Here is an 18,460-nt window from a genome sequence, read left to right as displayed (position 1 = left end):
TCGTAAGTTGCATAGACATGAGCGTCCCGCACATGACATGAAATAAAAGTGGCAAAGAAAATGTTGCAAGTCAGTGAGGCTGCAAATGGGGGAGGGAGTGCGGATCGATACACCTTGACCGTTCCCTAATTGGTTGACATCATCAACAAGATTATCTGAAAGTGGTTGCCAGCAAGGTGAATTATTCCTCTTGGATCTGACCTTTCCAATAGCCAGACGCTGGACTTGTCTGAGCACTCCCCTCGCCGTGCACAATGAAGCCACCGGCCCTGCGCCCCTGGCTTCCCACGTCGGCCCTGAGAAGGCGGTTCGTGCAGATCTCTCGACGCCCGTACGCCGTTCAATCCCCCGGCGCCCCGACTCTCCAGATCTTCAACGAGAACGTCAAGTACCTCCAGAAAGAACGAGCCGCCTCCAACCCCGAGTACAGCCGCAAGACAGACTACCTCAAAGATGAAGTCGCTCGGCGGCTGGTCGACCGCCTCCTCGACATCAACCGCCAATTTCCTCGGGTTCTCGACCTGGGGGCGAACAGCTGCCACATCGCCCGCGCGCTGTCCGAACCACCCATGACGGCGCCCGAGGTCCCAGAGGGTCAGGCTGAGACGAAAATCCCCTTGTCCGATCGGGTCCAGCACCTCGTGTGTGCCGAAACCTCGCAGGCGACGTTGCACCGGGACGACGGCCTGCCTGCGCCCCGGGTCCCCGTCACCCGGACACTCCTCCCCTCGCTCGAGACGTTGCCCTACGACTCGAACAGCTTCGACGCGGTCCTGTCGAGCCTGTCGCTGCACTGGATCAACGACCTGCCCTCGGTGCTGGCGAGCGTCAACAACATCCTCAAGCCGGACGCCCCGTTCCTGGCCGCGATGTTCGGCGGCGACACCCTGTTCGAGCTGCGGTCTTCCCTGCAGCTGGCCGACCTCGAGAGGCGAGGCGGCGTGAGTCCGCACGTCTCCCCGCTCGCGAACGTGCGGGACGTGGGGAACCTGCTGAACAGGGCCGGTTTCAAACTGCTCACCGTCGACGTCGACGACATCGTCGTCGAGTACCCCGACACGTTCGCCCTCATGACCGACATCCAAGCCATGGGCGAGGGCAATGCGATCATGAAGAGCATGGGTGGGCCGATGAGTCGGGACGTGCTACTGGCGAACGAGGCCATCTACAGAGAGTTGCATTGCGGCGAGGACGAAAAGGACAGGATCCCGGCAACGTTCAGGGTCATTTACATGATCGGGTGGAAGCCTGGTGAAGGGCAACCCGAGCCGTTGAAACGAGGGAGTGGAGATGTCAATATAAAAGATATCCTCGGTGGAGGAGACTTTGGACAATAGCACGTACCAAGATTTGTACAAATACAAAAGGGCTTGGGTCACGCAGCGTTAGTCTATACTGTACGGCAAGACCTCGAGAAGAATGAGACTGTAGAATCTTATGTGCAGAACAAAAACATATCTTTGTCAAATCTTGAAATTGCTGTCGGTATCTGCAGTTTCGCTCAACCTGAACAGCATAATGCTACCTCTGCATGCGTACGTAAGGGTTTCCTGGCCATTCCATTTTCTCATGCAAAGTGACGCCTTTGATCGCCACGTCCATCCGAGTTGGCTCCTTGATGGGGGGGTGGATTGTACAACGCCCGTACCTCCATTCTTCTTTCTTCTTCTCTCCTTCATAAACACCTCCCATTCAAGGCTTTATCTGGCACCCCGAGCTTTTCTCTCTCTCACCCATTTTGTGCTTCGGTCAATTCGTCTAGTAATCGGCAGCGGCGCTCATGGGGAACTCGAAGCCACAAACACGTCCGGTCAATTTTCTGTAGACCTCCGAGTAGGTGTCGAGTCTGTAGTCGACGCCACCGCGCTCCTTCTCATCCAAGACGACCTTGAGGACCTTGCTGCCGTCCTCCTTGGTCCGCAGTCTCTTGCCGACGATCTCGACGGGGTAGACGACGTCGGCGAGGATGGACTCGTGGACAGCGGTCAGGGTTCTGCTGCGAGGACGCTTCTGGGTCTGCGTGGTGCGGGATCGGTTGGAGCGCTTGGGACGGGGGAGGATGCGGCGCGAGGCGATGAACAGGACGTGGCGGTCGGAGAACTTCTTCTCGAGCTCGCGGGTCAGGCGTTGCTGGATCTTGTGGAAACCCGCGAGGAGAGGAACGGGGACAAAGACGACGATGGCGCGCTTGCCGTGGCCAACCTCGAGCTGTTTGAAAGTTCGATTAGTTTTTCCTTTCTCTTTTCAAGCCAAGGTTTAATCCATTTTCCAGTGAAAACCACAAAACGTCAAGACATATTTGGGTAGGTTTTGAAGGTGTCTCTGCGTGCGTAACCAAGATAAAAAACGTACCTCGCGAGCAGTGGTGAATTGAAGAGGTCTCAGGGAAGACTTGAGGTCCGGGATGTTGGTCTCGAGTTCATAGAGAGCGTTTGCGATGCTGGTTTCCAGCTCGGACGGGTGTTGCCTCGACGGGCTGTTGTGGGCGATCTTGTTGAGCGCTGGTTGAGACATGATGGGCGACTGGAAGTCTTGCAGAACTCGCTTTCCAATCGTTGATCGTCTCGACTTTTGCAAGGGTGGTGAGTGTTGATGGCTGGCGCTTGCAAGTCTTTTTCAAAAATGTCGAAGTTGGACCGCAGTTGGACTTTCACACTCGCCAAGACATGAACTTATTGTGCGTAGCCCTCGTTTCCAAGAACGGAATAGCGTGATAATTACCCGACTGTAAGTTGACTAAGCCTCCTTGCTACAACCAACACTTCTCGACTTTCCATGCTTCACGTGTCGTATTCTTTGAACAAGGACATTCTTACGCCATAGCATAGGAGATGTCGGATGTTCTAACATGACCTCACATAGTGCGATAGACACAACATATCTGGTTATACCAGTGAGATTTGTTCAGCGGACGCGGAATCGCATTGATGAATCCATATCATTTTGGCCATCTCGATCTACGATCTAGCAAAATAACCTGTGGCTTCCCACTCCTATCGTTGATCTTCTTGTTTCTTTGAGTCTATGGTAATTATGTACTCACTAACCAAATTAGCACACGCCTTTTACGAGCTCTTGTTGATCGTTTATGCGAAAAGTTAGGTTGGTCGATAGGAGCACCCTTTTCCCTCTGACTTTGAACTTGAAGCCGATGGTTGGAGTAGAGTACACACTTGACAGTGACAGGTTCAATTGTTGCAACTTATTGGACTGTCCGGGTGTCCACAAAACAGCTGCTTCCGCGCAACAGTTTGGGCGTGGCAGGCAATGTCCATCGAATTTCCCGGGGGTTTCGTTTAGAGAACGTGGAAAATAGCGCGACTTCGCCTTGGTTGGTTGGCTCAACGTTCCTGCCCCCATAATGTCCATCTTGTGCAAGATTCAGAGGTAAACCGAGGTCTGAAAAGCCCCGGGAAGCAGTCTTTCTTTCCATCATTCAGTCGCACCAAAAGGATTGCTTGCGCCGCAAAACGCGTTTTGGCGGTTGTGTCAGGGACATATGAGAAGCAGACACGGAACATAGCTGGTCTTCGCTATTCGCTTCTGCGGTATGCGGGTCTAGTAACACTGTGAGCGACCGACTTGCTTGAGCACGGCCCACCCTACATGTGGTTAAAGCCTCTGCGCCAGGTTCTGGCTCTTCTGGGATGGTCGTAGGGACACCGCGTCCTAGAGTTGGCGCATAGAGCATCCCTTCAGACAACATAGCCTTCCAAAGCTCCTTGCCATGGGCAGGTGGGGAATTGGAATCAGGCGTAGGCAGTGGCAGCTTGTGCTTGAGTGACTGGAGTATGAGGTGCATAGGGCCGGAGCCGTTCTCGATCAGGAGGTCTCTGAACGGTGTGAGTCGTCATGTCCTTGTGCACTTTATCAAGACTTACTGAGAAACACGGAACTCGGGAACAACAAGTTGCGCCAGAGACCAGGCATCATCAACCGAGACGAAGAGGCAGAACTCCTTGATCCTGTCTATGTTATTGTTCAAAACATCGGGATTGACCTTGGCAATGTTGATGAAGTCCTCGACCATGATCTGGAAATCTTTGACTCCTTGAGGGTCATCAAGACAGTAAAGATTGCCGTCGAGCCGGCCAAAATCGAAAGTCGGCATGGTAGTGATATCAAAATCAAAATCCCTCAGTTGCACCACAATGAGGGAGCGATGTCAAGAATATGAGAGCAGAGTTGATTATAATCATGATTGGCAAACCACGATGCCGGCAAGTGAATGCGAAGGAGGCCATTGACCAATACATTCCTCAGTCCATCTAGGTCTGCCCTAACGACTTCACCACCTTCACTCCAGATAGCAGTCAAAAACTCAAAAAAAGGACGAGGAACAAAAAGTTTGGAAGCTCGAACCCCCGGCTCTTCTAATACTTATCCCGCCTATGACCTTTCACACCTCCTATTCATAGAGATGCTACAGTAGTCATGGAAACCGCTGAAGACTCCCAGTTTTAATCCACTAAGCAGCAGTTTCCAAGGATAAGCCCAACCTCCAAACCAATTAGACCAAAGTCGCTCTTCGACGCGGTGAGTCTTATTAGTGGCCATCCAGGCGTACTTTGTTGGAAGAAAATTCACGTTTACAATATATGCAGTATGTTTATTCGGTGTATACTTTAATGTTGCTGTGTCTCCCGTGAAGCCATCAGTGAACGGCTAATTATCGGCACAAATAAATTCCAGAATGACGTACCGAATCGTCTCCGCACGTTTTCGTTTCTCAACAATGTTGTCCCTCGACTCCATTTTCGCGACCTGAACAGTCTGGCCGAGTACGCATCTATGGCTGCAAGCTGTAGGTTCATATTTCCTTAACATTAGCAATCTCTGGATATACTGCTAAGAGAAGCTTCGAAATGATCCCAGGGATCAATGTTCGTAAGTGAAAAGAATTGCGACGAGGACAACGCATCTGACCAGCTACTCCAGCCTTCGAGTATGTGGGCAAAACCCTCGGTGCTTCCGTCGACGAGCTCAAGCTGCTCAGCTGCTTCTTACTCTCCTATCCTCTCGCTGCCATTCTCAAACGGTTACCGGATAATTCACCGCAGCTACGGAATCTATTTGTGGTCGCTGGCTCCCTGTTCTATTTCGTCGGTCTGTTCGACCTATGGAGTGGAATATGGACCTTTCTTGTCGCGTCTGGCGGCACATACGCCATAGCATACTACATTGACGGGTCTCTGATGCCATGGATTGTGTTCGTGTTCCTCATGGGGCACATGTCAATAAGCCACATCCATCGACAGATGATTGACGATGCCAGCTTGGTGGATATAACAGGAGGACAAATGGTTTTGATCATGAAGCTACACGCGTTCTCTTGGAACGTCCATGATGGCAGGCTGAAACCTGAGCTTCTCAATGACAACCAGAAAGATCGTGCCATATACAAGATGCCCAACCTCTTGGACTATGCAGGCTATGTGTTTTTCTTTCCTTCGGTGTTCACGGGTCCAGCATTCGACTATGTTGACTACCATCGGTGGATTGAAACGTCCATGTTCGATGTCAGGCCAGGAGAAAAGGGCCCGGCAACCCGAAAAGCTCGCCGAATACCTCGGTCTGGTCGACCTGCTGCATACAAGGCCGTCGCGGGCGTGCTCTGGATCTTACTCTTCCTCAACTTCAGTGGCTGGTACAACGTCAAACTGCTCCTGTCGGACGAGTACATGAAATATTCGTTCCCACGTCGAGTATGGCTGATGTACATGCTCGGCTTCACGTCTCGTCTCAAATATTACGGTGTCTGGTCTCTCACAGAGGGGGCCTGTATCATGGCCGGCATAGGCTACAATGGTATGGATCCGAACACGGGCAAACCTCTCTGGAATCGTTTGGAGAATGTCAACGCATGGGGCATTGAGACGGCGCAGAACTCGCGCGCATATCTTGACAACTGGAACAAGAACACCAACAAATGGCTCCGTAACTACATCTACCTACGAGTTACGCCCAAAGGAAAGAAACCAGGCTTCCGTGCCACATTGGCCACGTTCGTCACTTCTGCACTTTGGCATGGTTTCTACCCTGGCTACTACCTTACCTTTTTGCTTGGTGCGTTCGTCCAGACCGTGGCGAAGAATTCCAGACGCTATATACGTCCATTCTTCCTTACCCCTGACGGCACAAAGTCGACAAAGTACAAGATCTACTATGACATCGCCGGCTACCTCGTCACACAGTTCACATTCAGTTTCGTCACTGCACCGTTTGTTATTTTGGGATTCAATGACTCCCTAAAAGCGTGGGGTCGAGTGTACTTTTATGCCATCATCGAGATTGGTGTGGCGATGGCCTTTTTCGCTTCGCCGGCAAAGAAATGGTTGGTGGCCAAGCTCGACAAGCGCAACCACCCGTACATCCGAAAGACGGTGTCTCAAGAGACGAATTACCCGCCTTTGCTCGGTCTTCCGAGTGACCCTGGGCGTGAGATCGACGAGGCCATTGACGAGATTCGCCAGGAAGTCGAGACCAGACGCAGGAGGGGGAGCAGAGTCACGATGCCGACTGGGGAGAGCTTGAAGAGGGAGATTGAAGCAAGGACGGGGAGGAAGATACAATTCCCCGACTTCAAGTTTGGCCAGGCCGCCGCTGCGAGCGGATCTAGCCTTGCACCAGGCACTGAACAAAAGATTGAGAAAGTGAGGGCCAAGAAAGATGAAGGAGGAGCAGGTCTTGCACCCACGAACCCGCCGGGCAAGTAATCGACATTGACGATTGGCATATAGAGAGTACGGAGTAAACGCAGCCATCATCATCATCATCGTAGGTGAGATATATTTGTGTCTCAACAGGTTGGAAGGAAATCAAGTATCGACGAGTATTTGTATCTCTGAGGAGATTTCGTTTTCTTTTTTTTTGTTTTTTGCTCGCGATTTCAGAATCGCCACCAGCATAAAAGACTTTTGTTTTTTGAGCATGTTTTGGCAAAATATGATACGAGCATTTGTACTCCGTAGGTTTTGACGCCTTGGAAATGATCGTGCTGTCCGGTCCGCGTTTTGATACGAGACTCGTATGTTGTCTCGGGAGCATACCTACCTGAGGTGATGATGATGACTTTTACAGTGATACGGACACGAGCGAGTACCAGTCAGCCAGCACCTTGGGTAATTAGTCGAAACCTTTTAGTATTCAATGGCAAGGAGGTCTTTTTTTTAACTTTCGTCAACTGACGTGGTGGTGGTGGAATGTGCTATTGATGTTGATGTGTACTTGTGTACTGGGTAGGTGCTTGGGTACATACCTATAGTACCTACCTTGATGCCTACCCCGTCAGGGACCTAGGTACCTACGATACAGTAGTAATCAACAAGTACTTGTACTGTACGCAACAGTAGATCCCGTCGTCCAGGCCAATAAAAAATGATTCACGGTACATTCCGTACCGGTGGGGAGTATCTCAATCTCAGCTCCGATCTTACCTCTGTAGGTTATTTGTCTTTTTAATGGAGCAGAGGTGACCGACTCCGTACACCTCTACACAAGGAGTACCTAGCTATTACACTACTGTTAGCACTCCCCCCCCGTTAGGTTTCAAGAGGAAAAGTCAATCTTACGGTACAAGTCGAGAGCTTGTGGTCAGGTTGTCTTGTCATCCAACCTATTCACACACAACGCCCGCACGCACGCACCACAAACCATGACTTTTTGGGGGGGGGGGGGGAGGAAAGGGACAACCGCCCCCCCCGCCCCCCCCACCTCTCCTCGAATCACAAAACGCAGTGGACCAAAGTGAACACCCAAATCACGTACAACAAAAAACTCACATGTGTACCTACACAAAGACCTTGATGCTTATGACCCAAGGTGATTGTTAGTCAAAGTACAGTCAAAAAAAAAAGGATCGGTGAAGATCAAAAAAACCTTCTCCCGACTTCATGTCCTTTTTTTTTTCTTTTTGTGTGTGGTGTCTACTAAGTTTTGTAGTCGGCAATCCGTACTCCGTTCATGCTTGATACCAGTATTCCGTACACCACTCTATAAAACCCTGCGACTTCTTCTCCCCGAATGACCCTTTACGGGGTGACCCGAGGCCAAGGGAAATTGAAAAACCATCAACAAGAGTAATTGGCCACGCGGCCGTCCCGGTGGTCTACAATATTTGATAGCTCGCAAGCCACATTCGATTCCGAGCATCCGAAGAGAGAAGGGGGAAGGGAGGGAGGGAGAGACAAACACACATCACACATACACACACACACACACACACACACACACCCCGATAACTAGAGAGGGAGAGAGATAGAAAGAGGAGTCTGATGGCCCTCACAAGCTTCACATGCAATGCCGCCATTCTTGATCCCCATTTTTTTTTCCTTTTCAAATTTCGTCTTACAGTTGTAGAGAGTCCAATCGTCTGCCGTTGTGCATATCCGTTCGCTGAGCGGTGGTGGTGGTGGTGGTTGTGGTGGCTCTCGCCTCTTTTTTTTCTCTTGGAGCACCTTTTGTTCGCCTCACTTTTACGTGAAAAAGCGGAGAGGTCAATCGTCGTCCACGATCTCGAGGTCCGACAAATTGACCAAGCTTGGGCCAAGGTGGGAACAAGTAAGTACAAGATCCCTCGTATCTTTTTGCATCGACCACCACCACCACCCACCCTACCCGCCAGTTGCAAATCATATGTAAATGCGCAACTCTTTGTGGGGATTGATACCGACATTTTGGGTCAGTGGGTACGAGGTAGTATTGTACATGCCCGAGCATTGCCATTTTCAGCACACGAAGCACGACTCCTTTTTTCCAAGTAGTGAGGCAGTCGTGCTCGGCTCTTACTGCTCATTATTGTGTGATTTCTTGCCTAGTCAGTCGGACGGACGATCATCGTACCCCGGCGAATCTGGCTTACGGCTTTGCCCGCCCGGATTGACCGCCGATTCTTCCGGGACCCCTTAGCGACCATCTGTGGCTTCTGACGTGCAGGTAATTCTACCGGGTTGTGGAAACGTCTGTTTAGGGCCCTTGGGTCTCGAGGTGCTTTGCCCACAGCCCCCTCTTTTTTCGTAGACTCGTACTCCCCGTACTCATGTTACCCTCAGGCAATAACATACGAGCATGTGTGTTCTTCTTGACGAATTGGTGGTTTGCATTTTGCCGAGGTCAGACGCGGACCAGGGGGGCCAGGAAGGAGATTGTCTCGGGACGTACCAGGGTCTGTTGACCAGGGAAAGCCTCTTCCGAACTTTTTCGACTTCCAAGCCACCCACATCCGACGTTTTCAGTCCCAAGATGCTCGTATCTGCAAGCTCAGAAGGCGTTTCGCGCAGCAAGGCCAAACCTGAACCTTTACGGAGGGCAGTATGAGTAACGTGGGCTTGCTCCAAGCCATTGATTGACAGGGTTATAGTCATCTGCTTGCTGATCATCACCCTGTTTTGGGAGGGTAAAACAGTGCAGTCATGACAAAATTTACAGTATAACGAGAAAACCTTCCGTACAATATCCGTACCTAGAATGTTCCATACAGCACCCCAAAGGTTGTTACCACATGCTCAAAGAAATCCCAGCTCCAGCGTTCTGTTCTGGATCCTAGCCTGACTAAACATCAACTAGTGAGGTGGACCTTGGAGGAAGACTGTTTTGGGCTGAAATTTCCAGACGAGCGACTCATCAAAGGGTGATGCATGACCGAGAGCTTGCTGTTGTTGATACTGTACATACTCGTAAGGAGCACATGTACAATAAAATACTCCCCACAAGTATTGCTGTAAGGTGTAGGGGGGGGAGCTACCGTCGCCCCAGAACCCTGCACGCTCGGTTTCGCATCATTCTTGCGGATCATGGGTACCGAGCACGAGCAAATCCGTAGTATTTTTTACCATGGTGGTGCCAAAAGTGGCCCCAGCAAGTCCTCCAAAGCTGGAGACTCGTGGAAGTAGATTCCGGAAGGGCCTGGAGGGGATAGAAAGAGAGAGAGGGCACCGTTCCAAGATTACAAGACTCAAAACAGGGAGACTCGGTTCACAATCGTGGCACGGTTTCTGAGCCTGATCCTGATCCTGATCCTGGTCGACCAAGTACTGGGCCAAGGGGGGCACCAACGCAACCTACTTACACCCCGGCCTCCCATGCCATGGGACGCAAATGATGGATGCTCTGCAGTAGGGGGCCCTCCCCCAGGTCTGTGTCGCAGCGGAGATCGCCCAGGAGTTTTCGGCAGAAACTTTTCGACCCTTGGGTAGCTGGAAGAGCCAATCTAGCTATGGGTCGGCGCTTCGTGCAAAAGAGAAACGGTCAGTGCTGAGGAGATGGTACCGCTCCACCAGCTCTAGTCGTTTGCAGAGGTTCGGCCGGGGGCCTACTGCACAGGCTTCCGGTATATTGTTAGAGGGAAAGACGAGGCGAATGTCGCCCTACCCATTCTGAGGACAGCACCAACGCGCCTTTCGCCTGCCTGCTCCTTGGGTTCCGTCTTTCTTTTGATGCCCAACATTCCTTTTCTTTGACTTGACGCAGGACGAGAAAAGACTTGAAGCGGGAATGGGTAGCTTGGTGGAGTGTGCACCATCGTCCAGCCACGTCCAATTCAGCTCGTGCCCATTGACCCGTTCTCTCTCAGGCAGCTAGCTCCCTCCTCGTAATTACTCGTACTGGCCTAGTTTCTCAATGCAGCTCGTGACTGACGACGGCGTATCTTTGACCTGCCCAAGCCAGCTGTGAATCCTGGGTGAAAAAGGATCGTCAGACGACGGGACTGATGGCTCGTGAAGCCTGTGTTTCGCCTCTGCCGATAAACCCACGTCGGCAGCTGGCTCTCGTCGATTTCCTCAGCGGTGGGTTTTCCTGCCCGAGGGGGCCTGGATGGTCGATCGAATTCCTCCAAGCCCTCCATCAAGAGGGCTGTGACCGCTCCTTCCCTGAGTGAATTAATCTCTGTTGTGGGACAAAGGACAGATTGGGATTTGGTTATTAGTCTCTCTGACAATTGCTTTATTACATTGTTCCCGTTACATACCCTCCCCTATTGAACACGAGGAAGCCTTCCTGTGAAGCCCCCATTACGAATGATGCTAGGCTAGAAGACCGTCCAGAAGATCCGTTCACATTTACTGCCTGCACATTGCCAACAGAGCCATAATGAAGCTAATCCCATTTACAAACTCCATAAACAATCAAAAGCTCAAACAGGGTTGCTATAGCGCTCGCTTCTGATATCCCTCAAACCGCCTCACAACGACTTCTTTTTAGTAAAGTTAAAAAAGGTAATTATCCTTGCATAAGACGAATAAGCAGAAAACAAAGTACAGCCATCCTTCATTCATATCGTTGAGTTCATTGACTCTCAAGGGCGAGGCCGTTGGGGTCATTTTCGCTTCCATGTGCTTTTCCTTTCCTGGTTTCCTCCTTCCTTCTTTCCGCCCAGTGCCTGGATTTCCTCTTGTGTGCAGCAAGGCTCGTATAAGACTGATAGCCTCCTCCACGACGGGGAAGGCCTTTTTTGGTATAAAATAGGTCATCATAAGTACAGAAAAGCAAAGTAGTTGTGACGATGGTTTGAGGTGTAGATAGCTGTGGACGGCAACTGACAGGCTCGATACACCAAGGTGCATTCCAGAACTCCCTTGGAGTATTAACTAGCAGGTTCTGAGAATACAGAAACGTAGTTGCTCAAATGTTGAGCAAGTAGATTTTTTCTGAACCAACCAAAGGCATGAAGACCGGACCCCGACAATACTAAAAGCATGGTCGTAATGTGATGCGAGACTAATTCGTTGGCATCGAATCTTCATCGTCTTGGGAGTAGCATTCTATCCGTCCATGATCTCTTGGATGTCTGTCTGCTAAATGGCCGGTCTCGAGCCGATGACACACATATTTCTATTGTGGTGGATGAGGTGGTTGTGAAGCTGGGCCGGGCCATTGGGTGTAGGGTGAAGGCTGCGAGTACTGCCCTTGGGTGTTTTGCTGAGGCGTTTCTTCGGGGTAGAAGGGGGCCCTTGGGCTCTGGTACATGTGAGATGCTGGCTGCGCCTGTTCCCGACGATCTGGGATCGGAGATGCTTGGGTCTGGCGAGATTGATCCAGCTGGGGAGTATACGGGCTAGATCGATATGGCATCTGTGATCGCATATCCATGGAGACCGGGCTCATATTGCTGACTGGTCTCTGCATGCTCATCGGCGGATACATCCCTGTCTGCGTCTGAGATCGATCTGATCCCATGGTAGAAATGTTAGGCGGCATGCTTGCAGGCAGACTGGTAGGAGTCGCCGGAATCGACCGTGAGGTCGGATCGTAAGTGCGGCCATAGCTACCTTGATCGTACTGACTGTACTCAAGTCGATGGTTTTGCATGTGGCTTGGAGCAACCTGCGGCTGTTGCAGAGTATAAGGTGCCGGGACTGGTGGCACGGCAACTGGATAAGAAGGACCAACGCCGGTATGTGGTGGCAGAGAGGTATAGGCTTGGGTTGGGTAAGACTGCGCAGGGTAATATGGTTGTTGATTATACTCTCCCCCGTAAGAGGCTCTCTGGGGAGCTTGACTGAGCCGATAGCCGTATCCTGGCTGGCCACCCTCGAGATCGTCAACGTCTTCAAGAGGAGCCCGAAAGCTTTGTTTCTGGGTCAACTCGAGGCGAGGGCGCACATATTGAAGGCTGTCGCTCTGGGAAGGAGTGCGCAGGGTTTGAGCCAACACATCGCCAACCAGATAGTATGACACAAGATGGTGAGTGACACCTTGGACAGTCACGCTCATGGTCTTTTTTACGAGACCATCCTTTTTGAACCCATATGAATCGACCAGAGATCCTATGAGCTGTCTCTCCGCCTCTGCATCGTGGGAGGACTGCTCATTAGCGTAGCCATCAGGACGTGCGTATGGTTCGCCGGGGCGGCTTGGGCGTCGCTGTTGCTTTTTCATGGCACGTTTCTTTTCGCCAGGTGGGAAGGGCTTGTCCAGTTCGCGATACACCAAGAAGTTGCCCAAAATTCGACTTGGGCTCCATGTCACACCGTCGGTCCATCTCTTGATTCCTGACGCGTTCTCCTCGTAGATGAAGATGCTACCGCTCGTAATGAGGTGGGATCGTTCCCGGTCGTGAGGCCTTCGCGGCACATGGGAAAGATGGCCTTGTAGACATGCTTCGAACAATATCAAAGCATCCTGAGTCGTGGCGACATGACCACGGAAGGTTGGTTGCAAAGACGCTCCGCCGCCTGATGCCATGGTGAAATCAGCAGAAGTGAATCTTGGTCAGGATTGGGTTCTGTCCAGTCTGGGGTGAAGGTTTCTGTTATGCTCGAGACTCTAACCCTAGGGTGAACTCAGATGGCGGTTTGAGAGGATACAAGCTGCAAGAAGATTTGAGCTAGGGCACGGCCAAGGTCTTGTCGGCTAGCAGGTACAAGTACGCTGAATGAGAGAAAAAGATGTACGCAGGAAAGACTGCTGACTTGTATTCAGAAGCGAGCCGTAAAGGTCTCGTCTGGTCTGGAGGAGGCAGTTTTGAGGGGAGGAAGTAGTCAGGATCTGTGCCGACGGTCAGATGCTGTGACCATCACAAGTGAATCGAAGAAGTAGGTATATGGGAATGACTTACAACTGACACGGTTTTGACAGATGCGCCTCAGCGGAGACAAGTGAAGTGACCAAGAGGTTCGGAAGTTGGACAGAGTCGTTTCCAAGACAGTACGAACCGACAGGCGATCACAGGTAACGACAGGTGCAAAGCCAGCTGTTGACTAGCTTCTTCGGCTTTCGGTGAAGGCTATTAAATAGAGAATTCGACGATACAAGAAGGAAAATAAGTTGGCGATGCGAAGTTTGTGAGAGGAGAAGATTTCAGGGTGCGGTTCGAGATTTGGGATCTGCTGGACGTGCCTTCCTCCGAGATATTTTGTCTCTTCCCCAAGCACCCTTTCCACCTGCTTCGATGAGGTGTGCGATGCCTGGATGACAGACACACATATACAAAGACAGGCAGTTAGGCAGACGAAGATAGAGGCGCCTTAGCAGATGGAGGTGTCGAAGTTAAGATGTGTAGAGGGCCCGCTGGAGATCTGTAATAGGCACAAGCTGATGAGATTGACTTTTAGACGGTGACTTTTCCAAGTGAGATCTGTGGCAGGGTTGTTCTTATAGTTTCAACGAGCGACTCCGTTCCCTGGGGACTGATGGGCCAGACTGGTCGAAGTAGATGAATGGCGCTCTGCTGCCGTCCTCGACTGGCATGTGCTTCTGAAAAGCCCTCTGAAATATCCTGCTTCCTCGTCCAGCTGATCTCTTCCAGCGCGGCAGAAAAAGACGCAGATACAGTGGATGCTATGCTGTTGCGTCGCTGTTGAGTGGTCACAAAACAACCTTCCTCGTGTTCACCCTGGTCGCCGACTTTACGGATGTCTGGGATTCCTGCTCGACGACTTGTTTAGGAAGGGCTTACTGGCGACTATCATCAAGGGACTGGATGAAGTGAGAGTACGAGGTGAATAATGACAAAGACTTTCCAAGTTTCGATGACTTCCCGGAGACGGGAGCTACTTCAGACGCTTCTCCACACCACCAACGAGGCAGGACCTGGGAGAGGGAGATGTGAGATGCGTCTCTAGCCGCTGCCAAACTTCCTGGATCTTGTGGTTGTCAAGAGTCGAGGAGTGGAAGGGCTCCAGTCAGGGGAGTCGACGAGGACGATTGACTTCGTAGGCGAGTCGGCAAGAGTGGCAGATGGCTGGCTGACGGACAGGTGGATGGAGAGGGTTGACTTGCATCAAAGTCAGAAATCGAGCTAGTTGGTGTTCCTGGACCCAGGATCAGAAAGGTTGTTCGGATATCAAAGACTGGTTCACAGCGCGAGGATCAACAGACAGCAGAGAAGAGCAACGGAGATGGATCCGAACCTGCAAAAGAGATTTACACCCACATACACACGGCTTGGACTAGCATTGTATCCGTACACAACTTGTACAGCTCCTGAAAGGTGAGATACGCGATCCTCCCGTCCCACGCGGCAAGCCCAGAGATCTCAGCTTGGTCGGCATCTGGTGGCTTCTCGAGAGCCATTTGTCACCGCAACTACGGAGTATCGTCCAGTAGAAGGGGGCCCGAGCGACAGAAGAGCAGGACGGATCGAATAGCCTGTCCGAGGTATCACTGGAGCCCTGCTAACATGTACTGGGCTAGTTGGTCATCGTAGTGGAAATGTGAACAGACCATCACGGCCGGGAGAAGCTGGAGCCACATTATATCGACTAAGCCGAATATGCAACAGGAACAGCATCACTAGTCACACCATAGCCCTACGCATTGCAGTCTTCTCCTAGGGGGGCCAACGATGCGGGAAATGGGCAACTCGGCCTATGAAAACAAAGGGCTACGTTTCGATGGCCTCAGGCTAATGGTCTTGGTTTCCGAGCTGATCCAGAGCTGCTATTGGTTGGTGGACCTGGCGTTTCAAGGGTGTCTTAGAGAATGAGGCGACGCGGCGGCGTTGGCGTTGTCTGCGCCACTACAGTAGAGACGTATGTACTGTACAGTACCAGTCGATGTGAGGAACAGGGGAGGGATTAGTCATGGCAATTCACCGTCAAGCATGTGCGACCTGAATGTTCGGATAGACCGATTCCCACAATTGGCTACTCGACAGGCACGAGGCGCTCCATCATGCGGCCTGGAAACGTCAGGCCAGAAGGCGTAATTATTCTGTGAATGCCCTCGTATAGCCTAGTCGAGGATGGTGGGTTGCGTGCTTGGTGCATTCCATTTGTTTCTCCTAGGCCTGACCACTTTGGGATGTATCTGCTGCACCTCGTCACAGACAACACCGAGCCACCTGGGATCTTGACAAGGGCGTGCCGTGTGGATGATCGGGTCTTCGCGTTGTGCCAAAGGTGGGATGGGGAGAGACATGTCGGAAAGGATGGAATTCTGCTCAAAAATGAGGAGGGTCTCCCGTGTGCAGGGCTTTTGGCGATGGTTGGGATTGCGAATTTCACGAAATCCCATGTTGAGCGGCCCAGCCTTGAGAGATGGAGCCTCGACATTCGTCAGCCATTACAGGGGACCTGCCTGTCTCGCATCGCGCATTGCGCCATGCTGCCAATGGTCAGGGCTGTCAAGTTGGCACATACACACCGAGTAACCGTGTTATCCAGAAGTAGACCCTGAAGTAGACGTTTGGGGGTTGCGATCGGCTGTTTCCATTCTCTTGATGTCATGAGCTGTGCCAATGGGGAGTGTCAGCACCCGACGATTCGAGTTAGAGCCATGCATCTGCATTTTTGCGCTGTCATCGGAGCTTGTGCGAAGGAAAAGGAAATGACAACGGCCGATCTGATTATTGTACTCCATATCCACGGCGTTTTTCCATGCGGCCTGTGCCCAACAAGTCTAGGGTCAGACGAGCTCGGCAGAAGGAGCGGCGCCAACTACTGCCCAGGCGTGGTCCAGACTGTTCTGTTGCGGCCTTGATTACCCTGGCGCTCCTTTTCTTTGTGAGCCAACCGCCGGAATCTGCACTCTCTCACTTAGCTGCCCAAGGCTCAGCAAAATGGGACCCCCCACAACGAAACTAGTCCACTGGAAAAGTGCCGGAAATTGTACTACTTGCCGTCAGTCATCATGACAAGTCCTCGTACTCGTCGCGTATGGCAGTTGGTTGAATCTCGGATCGTCCAATAACGGAAATGGGCAACCGGGTTAACCACCTCCTACTGTATTGCTTCGGATGTTCCTGACTGCGGTTTTTTTGCCTGTCCACCATATTCTTGTCCATTTTCATTGACTGACTGCTACGACACCTTCGCCGTATAATTCACCGAGGTTGGATGGAGGGGGCGCTTGGTCCACCTGCTGGAGTTTGTGGCAGGGTGGGCAGGGATCTGCTGGTCGGGTTGAGGGAATCCATGCCCTGACCCGAACGAGTGGTCCCGACGACGACAGGATGAGTCAGTTGACCCCGAGACCTTTTCGTGAGAGGAGTTTTCCTGTACTGTACGGTAGGTAAGGGGACAGGCGGGTTGGTGTGTCGAACTGTACTGTACGAGTATCCAAAAAGGTCTACCTGGGATAGACATCATAGCAGATGGTAAAACGCCAAACACCCGAAAGGCGCTATTAGACGGCGATTTTGACAGCAAAATCAGATTTTGCACAACAACCCTTCAAACATCTCATTCTCGTGCGATAAACGACTCAATTACTCTTCCAATTGTTAGTAGCTATTATGGTCACATAGAAGTAATGACTATAGAGTACTTTAGATACTATCAGTAAAAGTAAAGACGAGAGAAAGTGACTAGTGACTGAGTGAATAGAGAATAGTTAAGAATTATCACGATATTATAGGGGTGAAGGTCTAGAATTGAGTAAATAAGGCCTAAACTTTAGGGGCTGAGTGCCTATAAGGCCCCTAAAGGTTTAGGCGACAATAGAGGTCTTATAGATATTAGTGCTTATTTCAATAGGCGAGAGAGCCTATAAGATTATGAAAATCTTTATTATCACGGAAGGTTAGCCGACGTTTGGCGTTTTACCAAGGGTGATTACTGAATTAGGCAATAAATCACTTCCTGTTACGGGAGGTTAGCCGATGTTTCGCGTTTTCCCAAGTGCCAGACATCATGAGGTCACGTTGCATTTGTCCCCTGCGGTTCCGAACTACCACGGCACAATGCTCGATCTCTGCCTCGCTTTTCCAGGATCGCGTTCAGGAAGCACTGAAGACGGCGGCCTCACGCTAACTAATGAAGAACATTTCTTTCTGTTTTTCGGTACTCTTCAACCTTACACCCATCATGCTTCCCCGGTACACACTGGTACGCCAGATGACTCGCTGTTGAACAGCCTTCTGGGGCCAGATTCTGACCGTCCCGCCCAGCTCTTTCCGTTCAAGGACAAAAGTATATACTGTATAGCGCTTCCGGGCTTTAATGGCACCCAGAGTTCAGTCAAATCTGGGGGAGCCTAAAACAATCCCAGAGAGAGGTACACGGATGAGTGTACAGAGTACATACAGTACGACTACTATCATGCCAGGAACGTCAGCCTGGCATGTGCTTGCTTACAGTAAGTGGTGGCAATCTGCTGGTCTCTATCTGCCTTGACCACCGCCAATCTACTCAATTTCGCCTCAGTTTCGCCTCCAAAATGCCGGAGGAGCCACCACGTTGCACCCAGTTCCACGCTGCAGCGCAAGGCAAGACTTTTCACCTTCCCAAGTTTAGAAGGTGACCTGAGGATTCCAAGGCAGGCACGGACATGCACCTGTACAGCACTACAAGTCAACTTGACACCCATGTGGACTCGAGATCTACTGTACGATCCCTTGGAAAAGAAAGAGAGACACATGCCAGAGAGCTCCACAGACTGTCATTTGGCTTTCACAACGAGCCATCCATGGTGAAGCGAGCCACTGCTTGAAATGGACAAGTCTACATCCTCCATGCTCCATGTAGCAAAAGGCAAAAGGCAATGAGTATTGAGTTCCCGTCGTGGACACGGACAGAGCCTT

At 51.2% G+C, this 18,460-nt stretch overlaps 5 protein-coding genes across 5 annotated transcripts; 2 read left to right on the top strand and 3 right to left on the bottom strand.

Moving 5' to 3' along the window:
* Positions 1–176: 176 nt before the first annotated feature.
* PV06_03037 (uncharacterized protein) lies at positions 177–1,463 on the top strand. The gene has a single exon (XM_016403788.1). The coding sequence runs from the start codon at positions 255–257 to the stop codon at positions 1,335–1,337; it is 1,083 nt and encodes a 360-aa protein (XP_016264793.1). The 5' UTR covers positions 177–254; the 3' UTR covers positions 1,338–1,463.
* PV06_03036 (40S ribosomal protein S7) lies at positions 1,460–2,628 on the bottom strand. Its single transcript, XM_016403787.1, has 2 exons — positions 2,353–2,628; positions 1,460–2,208 (listed from the first exon to the last, which is right to left on the bottom strand). Exons 1-2 carry the CDS (start codon positions 2,512–2,514, stop codon positions 1,759–1,761), a joined length of 612 nt encoding a protein of 203 aa, XP_016264792.1. The 5' UTR covers positions 2,515–2,628; the 3' UTR covers positions 1,460–1,758.
* A 2,156-nt stretch (positions 2,629–4,784) lies between these two features.
* PV06_03035 (uncharacterized protein) lies at positions 4,785–6,833 on the top strand. The gene is made up of 2 exons (XM_016403786.1): positions 4,785–4,887; positions 4,939–6,833. The coding sequence occupies exons 1-2, from the start codon at positions 4,866–4,868 to the stop codon at positions 6,714–6,716; spliced, it is 1,800 nt and encodes a 599-aa protein (XP_016264791.1). The 5' UTR covers positions 4,785–4,865; the 3' UTR covers positions 6,717–6,833.
* Positions 6,834–7,831: 998 nt separating this feature from the next.
* Positions 7,832–9,444, bottom strand: PV06_03034 (uncharacterized protein). The gene is made up of 2 exons (XM_016403785.1): positions 8,861–9,444; positions 7,832–8,807 (listed from the first exon to the last, which is right to left on the bottom strand). Exon 2 carries the CDS (start codon positions 8,672–8,674, stop codon positions 8,108–8,110), a length of 567 nt encoding a protein of 188 aa, XP_016264790.1. The 5' UTR covers positions 8,675–8,807; positions 8,861–9,444; the 3' UTR covers positions 7,832–8,107.
* A 1,468-nt stretch (positions 9,445–10,912) lies between these two features.
* PV06_03033 (uncharacterized protein) lies at positions 10,913–14,836 on the bottom strand. Its single transcript, XM_016403784.1, has 2 exons — positions 13,556–14,836; positions 10,913–13,485 (listed from the first exon to the last, which is right to left on the bottom strand). The coding sequence occupies exon 2, from the start codon at positions 13,180–13,182 to the stop codon at positions 11,830–11,832; it is 1,353 nt and encodes a 450-aa protein (XP_016264789.1). The 5' UTR covers positions 13,183–13,485; positions 13,556–14,836; the 3' UTR covers positions 10,913–11,829.
* Positions 14,837–18,460: the final 3,624 nt, after the last annotated feature.

Source organism: Exophiala oligosperma (genome assembly GCF_000835515.1).
Source record: "Exophiala oligosperma strain CBS 72588 unplaced genomic scaffold supercont1.3, whole genome shotgun sequence".
Taxonomy (NCBI): Eukaryota; Fungi; Ascomycota; class Eurotiomycetes; order Chaetothyriales; family Herpotrichiellaceae; genus Exophiala; species Exophiala oligosperma.
Note: the sequence above shows the minus strand (reverse complement) of the source record. Positions and strands in the feature narration are given on the sequence as shown.